At 26.3% G+C, this 14,679-nt stretch overlaps 1 protein-coding gene across 2 annotated transcripts in view; it reads right to left on the reverse strand.

Annotated features, from left to right (window-relative positions):
• RhoGAP102A (Rho GTPase activating protein at 102A) overlaps nucleotides 1-6,687 on the reverse strand; it is a 35,989-nt gene extending 29,302 nt beyond the window's left edge. The window contains exons 1-2 of one of the 2 annotated variants that reach the window (XM_089215859.1): nucleotides 4,604-6,687; nucleotides 4,219-4,346 (exon numbers count right to left, since the gene is read on the reverse strand). In XM_089215859.1, coding sequence (XP_089071985.1) covers nucleotides 4,219-4,346; nucleotides 4,604-6,263 — 1,788 coding nt within the window. In that variant the 5' untranslated portion in view covers nucleotides 6,264-6,687. The remainder of the gene's footprint in view (nucleotides 1-4,218; nucleotides 4,347-4,603) is intronic. The other variant, XM_089215858.1, reaches the window with a different exon arrangement.
• Nucleotides 6,688-14,679: the final 7,992 nt, after the last annotated feature.

Raw genomic sequence — 14,679 nt, forward strand, 5'->3', positions numbered from 1 at the left:
TGCATCTAACACTCAAACAAGTACTTCTCTGCTTATATTGTTAAAGATATTTGTACTATCTATTACCTAAGTATAAATAGTATAATATGATATTTGTCAATAAGTGTGTGCTTCGCGTACATGGCGGAGTATGCCGAGAAATATTATGTCCCATTTTTTTAATTTATTAAATAATTTTAAGATTTAATTAAGTTAATTAAATATTATTAAGTTTAATTATGAATTCAAGATTCATCACAACAATCAGTTAATATTTTAATTTATTTAGGTGTTCATTTTATGTTTATTGCAGGTAATGCTATCAGTAAAACAAGTGGTAACTTTTTAAAATTATTTTACAATGCTTAGCCAATTATAAATATTGCCAAAAACATGTTACAACTCTTGAGATACTATAATATTCACCTAGACAGTATAATATAGGAAACATCTAATTAGTATTATTCGAGTATATTGTTTGTTAAATTTTTTTACGTTGAGAGGGGGTCAAAATTAGTCTGTGAGTGATTTGTGCCAAGAATAATATTAACTTGGGCTAAAGAAACTCCCTACTTGATTTACAATTTTTTTTTTTAATTTAATGCCCAACATTTTTTTAAAGATTTGTATCTTTCTTTTTTATTATCAGGTTATGAATGTTTGTATTTCTACAATATTAGATTATATAAATAAAGCATTTTAAAAACCGTTAATCTCTAATCAAAATGCGCTTGTTTTAAATAATGTTAACCATAAAATAAATACTTAACATCGAAAAAAACAAGAACCCGAATATTCACTATAAGTGCATGTACCTACTTTTATACTTGACATATAGTTTCGTATTTTTTGGCGCATAAATGTTAAATTTAGGTACGTCGTACCGCATTAAAATTTACGAATTAGCAGTGAAAATTAAATCAATAATTAATTGATGGTTACCTTTAGATACCATATACCTTATACTATTAAACAAGCTATAAGTGTATGGAAAGTTTAACAACATAGATTGCGCTTTTTGTTTACTCCTCGTATAATAATATGGTACCTAGTGTGGATTTAGTTAGGTAAGATATTATAAAGCTTTATATAGATCACTGTATTTTGTCGTCAAGACAGCTTATACCACTGCTATAATAAGTCTTAGTTGTCTAGTTATATAAGTCATAGTCTATCCAATCTAGCCATAGTCTATCCAATAGATACTAACTTTGAATATTTAGTATGATAAAATGTATTTTTTTTATCGTTTTATGAACTAACACTGCTCGCAGACTGAAAAAGTTTAATATACAACTAACGATTAAAAATTTTGACTTATCAATATGGTTTAGATTAGGAAGCTAAATATTACACTTGTCAACATATTATATAACTATAGGTGTCGTAAAATTTGAAAACTCAATATAAGTGGGTACCTATGTTGAGTTTTTCTAAAAATGTTTATTCAAATGTGATTTGAGTTACTATTGACTTCAATTAATGTAGTTATAAGTAATGATTGAGTAATATAGGTACTAATATATCAAGGTTGTGAATGAAAGGATCTCTTTCTCACCTTAACTTGTCATGCATTTATTGGCATCACATACAGTATCTTTCTCAACATAATAGCTGTAACTTGACTAAATTAGAATAATGATAATTATAAGTATAACTGATAGGTAAAAAAGATTCGAAAAATTGGTGCTAAAGGGACCTGTCTTTTTGGCAACTAGTATTGTATATATGTGACTTTCCAGTTTTCTAGCATGTGCAATTTTATACTGTTGAGTTGTTGTTACATTATATTTAAAGAGCTCGATGTTAATGACTTTTTAATTATGATTTTGGAACGTCTTAGGAAAAATGCTTTTCTAGATGAAAATATGTTTTAATAATATACAAATCAAAATAACTAATTTTTATTTTGTATTTTTCGACATGTTAAAGCCATTTTGTAATGAATTTACAAATAAAATAAATGCCAACATTTTGAAAATCAATTGATTTTAATTACCTACATTTGAAAACCATTTTAATGACAAAATGTTTATATTTTTTAAATTTTTTCAGTAAAAAAAATAAATTATGTTATTTGTTTGTATGAAGAGAAAATTCAAAAATGTGTGGATTGTGTGTTGCATTGAACTACAATAATTTATTACAATATGTTAGCATTAGAAACGGGTCTGGTTTTAGTGCCACTCTGGTACCTAACCCGTGACCATTGCCGAGTAATATATCATGTGCTCACAATTGCCTGATGCCTATATTATAATATGCTTAACACAATTCCATACAAATGGCAAACTTAAAACTTTTCATCACTTTAACGTTAGATTTGACTGAAAAATTACCATTTAATAGAAAATTTTAACGTCACAAAATATATAAATTTAAAAAAAATTATACTAAAAATCATACTACAGCCATACTATACGCCATTGAATAATAAATAAAGGTAGGTCAAATATATTTATATATAATATAATAATAAAGCAATAACTAGGGCAGTACATTTAATGCACTAAAAATCCATTAAATATGCTTTCGCTCATGCACTTAAATTGTGAAATATGTTTTAAATAATGCACAAAATATGAGTATAAGAAAAGTAAGCAAAAATAACTTAATAAAAAACTTTTAATTATTTATAATATATATGGCTTAAAAATTAATAAATAGTATGTGTACAATATTAAAAATTGTATATTATGATTAAAATGTATATAACGAAAATAAATAAATGTGCTTATAAAAAAATTGTAGAATTGATGCTAAATAATATTTATGTATACACAAATATTACTTATATAGGAGTGGTAATTGTTCCCCCCCCCCCCAAATATCCAATAAAAATTTTAAACAACAATAAACAGTTGAATGCAATTCTATGCACTAACTTCTTAAACATGCAAATTAAAATTTTTGTAATTTGTATGGTGAGGTCATGTATTAAATTTTACCTATAATTTATTTTGAATCCAGAATGAAATTTATATTATGTAAATTCATTAAATCCACAGCTTTGTTAATAACTAAATGGACCTTACTACGGATTAATAGAGATCATAAATGTTTAAATGAAAAAGAAATGTATAAAATGTATTAATATTGTGAAAGGTCTTGTAAGGGCTGCCAGTAATTAACCGACATTATAATACATTAACTGAGCGAACCAAAGAAATAAGTTATAACAGTACAATATATTTATTTTTATTTTTTATATTTGGATCTTGTCTGCGTTTATTCAAATGTCTATAAATGTTTTGACAAAATAAGCTAATAAACCATTAAAAATACTTTAATTTTGATTTAGTTACTTTATTTAATTCAACAAAGGCTGAAATATAATTAATAAGAAAATATATTCTGTTTATTTAGTGCATAGATTTTATTCGGTTTCTTATTAAGTGTACTCACGCCTAACTGTTTATTATATTATTATCCCAACACAAAAACACATCATATATATATATTATAATTTATAATTATAACATATATTATATTATGCACTCATCATCATTACTTTTAATGTATTTAACATTTGTTTAACGACATGAAAAATTAATCTGTTCGAGGAAGGTTTTTAATAGATGAATAAATATGAATAGAAAGTTAAATTACCTATTTTTACTTCTAGCTTATTCTCGATAATTTCAGCGATTTATTTATGTGTACTTATATGATATTAAAGGTATTGCACAGTTTTATTTTTTCGACAATATAGTGGTATTTTGTGATAACTTGAAAATAAGTTGTTTATTATTTTTTACTGTTAGGTAAAAATTCACAAAATGTCATATTTTTGTTGTTGAAATTCACTGTACGTAATAACTAATAACCTTGATTTCTGTTATAGATCATTTTGGGATTGCCAACAACCAGTGTATTTCTTGACTTGGTGACAAGAGAGAATTTGGTCTAAAATATGTATTTAGTCAATAATACAATTTTGAAATGTGGAAGATGTGATTTTTTTATGTTTTTACATACCTATACGTATACAATAAACTATGAAGAAATAAAAGCATATAGCACATACATCTTAACAAAATAATTATTGTTTTGACGAAATTTTTTTTCCAAAAACTTTCGAGTATTATTATTTTTATGCGTCATAACAGTTAAATATCAACAGTTTTTTTTTTTTTTTTTATCAATACTATCTAATTTATTTTCATACGATATAGCTTTTTTAGTTGGAAAAATATTGCGAGCAAATTTTTGTTTCAACAAAATAATAGAAATGCTTACCAATGGCGTCCAAGGAGATGCAACAGTATTTGTTCTAGTTTGGCTTTTTGAACGTCCTTTCCATATACGTTTGGACATAAACCCTTGCTGAACATTTGTTGAAGATCTTGACTTCTGCATTCCGGGAGCTAAAAAACAAGATTAAATTTATTATTAACAGTAAACCTATACGAATATAATAAAATATATATATAGGTACAATATATAATGTATATAATATGGTTTTTAATAGTTAATTGATTATCTATAAATAGAATATTCTAGGCCATAATAAATTACTAACTCCAGAATATAAATCATTGAAAAATATTTTATTTTTATTTTTGTATATATTTATAAATATTATTTGAGTTGCATAATATTTCATAGAATATTTTCTTATTACCGTTAAGAGACTTCGGTGGGGATAAAGGAGGTGATAACAGTTCTTCTCCACTAAACGTCGTGCCAGTATCAATACTGCTCCTAGAACTCGTTATTCTTGAATTAGAATTGTCATCAATATTTTTTAAAATCGAAATCCACGAATCGTCTGTTTGTATCGATTTATTAGTATCATCACCTTCGCATATATCTGGTTCTCCTTTACCTTTAATATTTCTTATATTGCGATCATAGTTCACTCGTTTAAACCTATCTATTTTATCAGATTCAACGCTTTTTTTTCTTGCCATTCTTAAGTATCTTTTTATTGTGTCACTTACAGATGGTGATATATCGTCGTTTTCTATGCTAGCTTTTCGTTGTGTAGCTTTCGAAGAAACTTTCGATACAACATCGGATATTTCAATTGAGTCGAGTTTTCTTCTATTGTCATCTTCGATTAATCCTAACATTGTTGGTTCCAAGGGCATAGTTTGAATACCTATATCGATGTACTTTTCTTCCATGTCCTCAATTTCTATAACAGGTGGTGGAGACGATAGGTTATACGATTTGTCATTTGTTAAAAACAATTTATTTTTTTTATCATTGAAAATATTTAGGTATTCAGATGATGTATTTACTCTATCGTATTTCCTTTGATTATCGTTCCACGCAGAATTAAAATAATTTATAGAATTAAGTCCTAAATTTGACGATGAACCAATTACTCTTCGACCCAAAAATCCTCTTGTTTTCCTTAATTCGAAGTACAAGTTTTCCAACAGTTTTCTATCCATTAAAATATCTCCTATAACTTTTTCTCTATTTGTCGACCTTGCATAGTACCTTCTTAAAGTTTCCAATAGATTTTTTTGTGTATTGTCACTTTCTAATATACTTGTTCTTAAAGGTTTTTTATTATTTTCTAATGTAACTGTATCATTTGTTTTTGATATATAATCTTCTAGTTTTTCCAAAAGTTGTTCATGATTGAAAGAAGACTCTTCAACTGGCGTTGTTTCTTCGGGATTACTAATATAATCGTTTATAAATTGAACCAAGTCAGATTTGGAATCAGAATATCTATAATTTGATAACAGCGTATTATTGTTTTCAGCCGAACCGAATAAAAATTCTTTTCTGAGTTGTTGAAGTTCATATCTTCCTGCTGGTCTAGGATGCGCCAAAAATGATACACTAGGAACCTTAACTGCACTTTCTGCTTCATCCGCACTACTAGCGTTTTCTCGGACACTTCCTAATTTAAATCTGTTTCCTCTTGGTCTACCTCGACTTCTGAAACCCAAAGCTCCGGGGTATGATTGTTTCCTCCATAATAAAAATCTAGGTTCTTTTTGGCATACGTCTTGAAAGTATGCTTCGATTTTGGGTACATCTTCGGGTCGATTTCCAACATTTTCCGGTATCAATTTTCTACCAGCATCTGCCATATATCTCCATGTTTTTCGTGTTAATAGCCATCGTTCTCGCTTGGAACCTCTATTTTTTCTATCTTTAAACGACTCTTTTTCCCAGGTTTTAGCCATTGCTTCATTACATTCTCCAATACTGATTCGAGAGCTTTTTTTTGTTATTTTTTTCTTTCTTGTAATTAACTTGAAGCTACATTTTCGAGGCTTATCCTCATTTTCGTCACGTGAAGTGCTCGGTTCAGACATTGTTTTATTCAAGCACAACAATTACAAACGCACATTAAGCTAATATTATACAATTATTTAGTATACAATTTATTAATATTACTATCAATTAAAAACGATAGGTATTTAAAAACAATATTATCGATTTAGATTGGAAAATAATTTTAAAACAATATTTGTTACATCATCTAAAGAAGCAATCTCTACTTGCGTACGAGATTTAAATATTAAATTTACACATATACACTGGAATAAAAAATAAAACCACCGGCGAATGGAAATTAAACATATTTTTATATACAATAAAAATGTCTTGTCGTAACCGCGACTCGCACTAGACTCGAAAATAGCCGCGGGCATTTTCTTAGTGAGGTAAATTCATGATAGGAAGAGTTGTGTAGGGAAATAGTGGGAGTGGGAAGGAGAAGATAACGATCGGGTGTTGGAGTAGTAGTGTGCCAAAATATATAACACCCACACGTTTGTCTTATATAGTTTTGCATCACCTTATATAATAGTAGTTACTAGTTTAGATACAGGGTGATCAGGGCAACTTGCCCGATTTTTTTTATGAAGATGGTAAACAGGAATAATATCAATTGCCAAAAATCGCCTGTCTTAAAAAAATTATATCGATAGGGATATTAATATTTTCCACTCTAAAAACTATTGAGTATAAAGCACGTGCAGGAAATTAATAATTGTAAATTGAAACCATAATCTAAGAAATTAGTTCACTGTATTCAAGCCACTATTTTTTTTAAAGTAATTTTTGTACGATGTTTTACACATTTACCCTTATATCTATAAAAATTGAATAAACAATAAAACTACATATGTTTCAAAATGTTTTTAAATATTTGCAGTACTTATTCGTTAATTGTATCCACATTCCACACGTCTCAAGAAGATAAAAACCAATGTTAAAGAATACTACATTTGAACGCCTATAAAACACAATATTTAACAATATTTAGATATGTCATGGAAATATAATATTTCTCGTATAAAATAATCATATGTGTGTGTGTGTGTGATTAAAAATGAAACGTTTGTAAAAATTTAATATTAGAAATCTATAAAAAAAAATTGTTGAGATATAAATAATCAAGTCGTTCTATAAATAATGAAATAAAATCGAACACAATAGAAAAAAAAAATAAATGCGTTTTTATGAACTTTGATTGGTATAAATCAGAAGAAGGGAGAGAATATTGGCAAGTTTTATCGTTCTGTGAATAGGCTGTTATTGGCGTAGTTTAAATATTGAGGACATAAAATGCAACTGCGAACCACGAAAAATGAGCCGTAACTCTATAAAATACAAACGAAGCTACAAATAATAATTTTATGTGAAATACTTATAATGTAATAAAAATTATATATTATGTGCGTACTTAATAGTAAACGTATGTCGATTTAATTTATTTTTATTATAAACAAATTATTTAAATGAATTTAACTATTTAAAGATACTTAATTTGAGTGTTGATAATATTAGTTTGATTACCTATTTTTCAAATTAATGTAAGTTATCAAAATATGATGATTAATAATCATTAAATAAAAATCAAATAATTATATCATAACAATATTCTTAGGTACTGAAACAGCCAAGATTTTTTTACTCGTATACGCCGTTACCTTAAAAAGCTGATTCAGTAAAATATATCAGTGATCTTAATATAATATACATAATAAATAGTAGGTAGGTACGTAAGTAAAGGTGAAATACTTGACATCAAATAATAATATAATGTATGAATAAGAACTCCCAAAAAATATGTCATAGAAAATTGTTACATGTGTACAATAATAAATAATAATATTATCTTCAAAACTTTATAATGTGACATTTGCAAATGTGTATTGCTTCTTTGTTTTCTTAAACACTTAAGTAAACAATTGCATAAGGTTTGTATTTTACGTATAACGTTTTTGTTTACATTACAATGATTAGATTTATTTTTTTCAATTGTTGCTCATAAGTCACTGCAGCACATTGGCCATTGCAGAGTATTATACGTACGTCACGCGTTGTCAGCATGAAATGTTCATTATGTTAATTTTTATATGTACAATAGCAATAAGATATTACTAATAATGCTAATAATGTAAGTATAACAACCAAAATATATATATCTTTGGGTGTGTATATTTGTATTATTAAATTTATTGTACACCAATCTACGTATAATATGTCATTGCTTACGAACTATACGAAATCAAAACAGCTGTGGAACAACATATCAGTCTCAAAAAGGGTCCTTTAAATATTGTTGGATATACAGTTAAAACACTTCATGACAAGTCTGATGAAAGTGTAAGTAATTTTTTTCGGAAACATATTATTAGCAAATTTAGCCATAATAATTTACATTAGTTATATTAATGTATTTTTTATAATTAATACCATGAGCATATTGTTACCGCTCCAACCTCCTGCATTTAATCGTGACGTAACTTAACAATTAGTATAATATATTAATATAGTATTTTATAAAAGCGTCAGTGCGAAATATTAATAGATTTTATTTGTGAGTACGATTAGGCGGACGTATGCGCACATAGCGTTGCACGTGTGCCATTAGCAGGTACGATAAGAAGAGTTTATTTTAATAAAATTATTATTATTTTATAGGCAGTTACATTCGCATGGTTTCGTGTGGTAAACCGGTGATGGTTATTACTCACTCGTTCTATCGTCAAAATCGAAATTATAGAATTATCCAAAATACTATGACCCAATAAAATAAATCAGAAAAAAATATTCAGGTTCATCGACACATTTTCCAATAATAATGAAAAAAAAGTTATTTTGAAAGTAAAAAAATTATATATATATTAATATAATATTATTAATGAATATTAAAAAAACATATTATGTAAATAATACTCATATTTACGTTCGATTTGTGTGTTGTGTCTACTCATCAAACATAGGTATTTGCAGGTTACTGAATTTGAATATTAGATTCTGAACGAAGTGATGAATGTATTGATTTTACAATGATGTGTGTGTTTTTTTTTTTGTTTTTTTTTTTTGTGTCTGTGTACAGCATAACTAGTCAAAATAATACTTCAATTTCAAACTTTGGGGGTGGTTTCCGATTTAAAATTGAAGATCCTTGGTGCATTATAGAGGTCAAAAGTAAAAATTTTCCAACAGTTTTCAAACAAATCGAGAAAAACCAAAAAAAAATGACAGAAAAACGGGAATTTTTAAGCAAAACCAGTTTTCGACCAAATCGATATTTTTATATGGTTGTAATTCAAAAACTAATCACTGTAAATACTTGAAATTTTCAGCAAATGTTTATGTTAATGTTATCTATCTACAGTTTAATTTTCAAAAATTTTCGACTTTTTTGAGTTATTTATAGACCACTGAAATTTTCGATTTTTTGAGAATTTTTTTTTGAAGTGTCAGTAAAAAAATGTTGGACGACCAAAAAAACTTGAAAATTTAATACACGGTTCCTTATGAGTTGTTCTTATTGTAGCTAAAAAAAATTTAAAATCGTAAGTCAAAATTTTTTTCAATAAGCTTTTACAGTTAAAAAATTAAAAATCGTAAGTCATGATTTTTTTTAATAAGCGTTTATAGTTCAAAATTTTACGAAATCTGTCGAAAACGCGAAAATTTGTAAGTAATTTTGAAGTTGAAAAATCATAAAATCTTTTGCGTTTATAACTAAAGATTCAAAATACAACACTAAGTTTTCCATAAGTTTTCCTTCAAGTAGCTATAGAGAAAACTCGAAGCATTATTATAGGAAAAATTTTAAGTGCGTTTGAATTTTAAATTTTTACGAAATAGCGTAACGATAACGATTTATCCTCAAACGATTTTAAATATTTGTTATTATTCAAAAAGTATAAGTCGTAGATACTTGAAAATTTTATCAGTTATTTAGATTGGCATTTTCTTTACATGTTTTAATTTTCAAAATATTTTGATTTTTTTTTGAGATATTTATACACGATTGAAATTTTCAATTTGTCTGAAAATTATTTTTTGAAGGTTCGATAAAAATTTTTTGGCCCTATCAAAATACTTGAAAATTGAACACAAAGTTCCTCATAAGTTATTGTTATAGTGATTAAAAAATTATAAGAATACATATGCACGATTTTAGATTCTGAGCGGAGCGATGAATGTATTGATTTAACCATGATGTGTGTTTTTTTTTTTTGTGTCTGTCATCACGTTTTGGGGCAGTAAAAATGCTTCGATTTTTGACTTCAGTACCTCGTTCGATCAGAAAGTGAATCTAGTTGGTACTTTGGGGGGTCAAAAGTAAAAAAATTCTTAATACTTTTCTAAATAATTGAGAAAAACAAACTAAAAATTAAGGGAAAAACGGGAAATTTTACGCACACTCATTTTTCGACAAAATCGATTTTGGTTTTTGATGTAACTTTAAAACAAATGACCATAGATACATGAAATTTTCACCTAATGTTTATATAAGTATATTCTATCCACCGTGCAATTTTCAATAAATTTTGACTTAAGTTGAACTATTCATAGGCATTTCAAATTTTCGATCATTATTAGTTTTTTTAAAATTAATATCGATAAAAATGTATTTGTTAGGCAGAAAAGCTTGAAAATTTAATACAAGGCTCTTAACATATTGTTACAATAGCAGTTGAAAAATAAAAGAAATTCATAGTCACAATTTTTTTTTATAAACATTCAAAGTTTGAATTTTGACAAAATACGTAAAAATCACGAAAATTCACAAATTATTTTAAGCTAGAAATTCATAAAAAATTTTCTTTTTAAATCTAAGATTTAAAAATTTAATACAAGATTCCTTACAAGTTTTTCAATCTTTATCACAAATAAAAATTCCACCTGAAATTCAAATTAAATTTTTATGAGCAATTGAAATTTAAATTTTTACAACATTGGATTTTCACTTTTAGCGATTTCCTTATTTTGGTGTAACTCTAAAACAAATTACCGCAGATACTTGAAATTTTGACTGAATGTTTATATAGGCGTTTTATATATTTGATAAAATTTTCAAAATATTTAGATTTGTTTTGAGCTGTTTACTGACATTTTAATTTTTCAACTTTTTTAGTTTTTTTTTCTATAAATATCGATAAAAATGTATTTGTTCGGTAGAAAAGCTTGAAAATTTAATACAAGGCTTCTAACACATTGTAACAATAGAAGTTAAAAAATATTAAAAATTCGTAGGCACAATTTTTTTTTATAAGCATTTAAAGTTCAAATTTTGACTATAAATACGTAAAAATTACGGCAATGTTCAAATTATCTTAGATAGAAATTCATAAATGTTTTTCTTTTTAATTCTAAGATTTGAAAATTTAATACAAAGCTCCTAACATATTTTTACAATAGAAGTTGAAAAATAAAAGAAATACATAGTCACAATTTTTTTTTATAAGCATTCAAAGTTTGAATTTCTACAACATATTATGTAAAAATCACGAAAATTCGTAAATTATTTTATGCTAGAAATTCATAAAAAATTTTCCTTTTATATCTAAGATTTAAAAATTTAATACAAGGCTCATTATATATTTTTACAATAGCAATTGAAAAATAAAAGAAATATATAGTCACAATTTTTTTTTATAAGCATTTAAAGTTCAAATTTTGACTAAATACGTAAAAATTACGGCAATATTCAAATTATCTTAGATAGAAATTCATAAAAGTTTTCCTTTTTAGTTCTAAGATTTGAAAATTTAATACAAGAATAAAAATCACGAAAATTCGCAAATTATTTCAAACTAGAAATTCATAAAAATTTTTCTTTTTAAAACTAAGATTTGAAAATTTTTAATAATCTATAATATATCCTAGACAGATAAACCGTCTTCGCTCAGAATCGTTTTACGTATACAATGATATAATATCATTGGATTCAAATTTAATTCCATCCATTACAGTAACCCACTTGTAACCTACTGTACAGCAGAGCGACATACACGACTTACCCGCTTTTTTTTTATTTGAAGTTCAAATATTGACTTAATACGTAAAAATTACGGCAATTTTCAAATTATCTTTGATCGAAATTCATAAAAGTTTTTCTTTTTGATTCTAAGATTTGAAAATTTAATACAAGATTCCTTACAAATTTGTCAATCTTTATCAAAAAAAAAAATATCCACCGGAAATTCAAATTAAATTTTTATTAGCATTTGAATTTCAAATATTGACAAAAATTCGTCAAAACCATGAATATTTGTAAATTATTTTGTAGTTCAAAATTCATAATATTGTTTGTATTTATATCTAAGGTTATACAATTTAACACCAAGGTTTCCACAAGTTTTGCTTCAAATAGCTATAGAGAAAACTTGAAGCGTCATTATAGGAAAAATGTGTTGAGCGTTTGAGTTTTAAATTTTTATGAAATAGCGTAATAATAACGATTTATCCTCAAACCAGCTTTCCGTATAGGTATCTATGATAATATAAGGTATTATGAATTATGATAACTACATGATAACTACACTAATTGATTAACCGTGCCTTATGCAAAATGCGTCTTAATTGAAAAATAATTTATTTGTTTCAAAATAGAATATATGACAATATTTAAATATAATATATCCTAGACTGACAAATCATCTCCGTTCAGAATCGTTTTTCGTATACAATGATACCTATCATTGCATTCAAATTTAATCCCATCCATTACAGTAACCTACTATACAGCAGAGCGACATCCACGACTTACCAGCTTTTTTTTTATTCAAGTTAAAACCAGCTCTAGTTATAATTTTTATTTCGTTGACACTTTTGTAATAATAGCTCGTTTAATCAAACATATTCGAGAGTTGATGAATAATGTTGAACGTGCGAAAGGTTTTGCTTGTTCATATCACTCAATTATAGGTACTTAATTGTATATATATATATATATATATATATATAATATATACTTAGGTACCTACCTATTAGGTATGTTATAAAATATAAACTAAATTTATGCAAAATTGATTAGTCAGAAAATTAAAATATACCTATGTACCCAGCCCTAAAATATATTTATCTTAAAAATGTTTGAATAACAATTTACTTTTATAAATTATGCAGATTTACACAGATTGAATTAATTTCTATTTATAGCGTGTATAAATGAAAATATTTATTCAATATAAATTTAATATTTACACGTCTTTATCAACGTGCCACACTAACACATTGGATACTTATGATTTATTATTCCTCGTTAATAAATAAAAATTAATAAACCTGCAGCATGATTTAAATAAATTAAGGACTTAATTAAATTCACAAATCATCCCAACAATCAATATACACTATTCAACGTTTTCAATTTATATTTGTACGTTCAGCGGCTATATGCATATAGATACGCGATAATACATAATATTATCGTAGGTGTATATTTTAGAAATGTGGATTTTGTCCTGCCTGGTCGAGTAATTTTAACAGCAAATACGAACAAATTATTTTTTTTTTGTAATATTTTTATTAAATATATTTAACAAAGTTTAGAGATTAATTAATTTACGAATTTTATTCACGTCCGTTGTTACTTTGTAGATAGAGGTAGAGGGTTCCTCAATAAATTTAAACATGGCTCATAGAACTATTATTTGAACATTTCATAATAATAGCTTTTCTCTGTTTAAAATATTTTTTCATTTATAAGTATACAACCAAAACAATGTTGACGATTTCTTCCATCGAAAATAATAGAAATACATATTGACATATATGTGTTTTTTAGAATATAATTTTTTGGAGGGGTTTTATAAATCAAATACATCTTATACAGGTAATATAAATAAAAAACGGACAAAAAATAATTTGATTGTATTCGTGTTAAAATTATCCGGACAGGACCGAATTGACAATAATAACGTATACATAATTTAGGCACCCTCTATCAAACACATAATATATTATACATGAAACATATGATATGGACATTAAATCCACAGCAGTGTAAAACATAGGCAAAACTTTAGTAATAATATGAACATTTCCCATATGTTTAAACTAAATGTACTGTGTATCGTGTATGCATTTACTCGTTGTACAATTATAGAACTTATATGTTATACTTAATGGAAATTAGGGATTATAAATAAAAGACAATTCAAAAATTTTAAAGTTTTAAGATCGCGCTCATTTTGTTTCACTAATATTTTGAAACTCGATGAAGTTCGGCGACTAAATTTGCCTGGGTATAGGTACCTATTAAATATCTCATAACCTTGACGACTATATAGATATCCGGTCGGCAGCCAGATAACAGTAATAATGTGCTATATTTTGATACATATGTATAATATTTAATGTAAAGTATAATAATATGCGTTATTGACGGTTTATCCCAAACATAATTTATATCACAGAGTATAGCGGGCTGGTCACCTATATACACAGTGCACGCACATTCTTTAGATACCT

The sequence above is a fragment of the Diuraphis noxia genome, unplaced genomic scaffold (genome assembly GCF_037042655.1).
Source record: "Diuraphis noxia isolate RWA-SAM2 unplaced genomic scaffold, SU_Dnox_SAM2 contig0001, whole genome shotgun sequence".
Lineage (NCBI taxonomy): Eukaryota > Metazoa > Arthropoda > Insecta > Hemiptera > Aphididae > Diuraphis > Diuraphis noxia.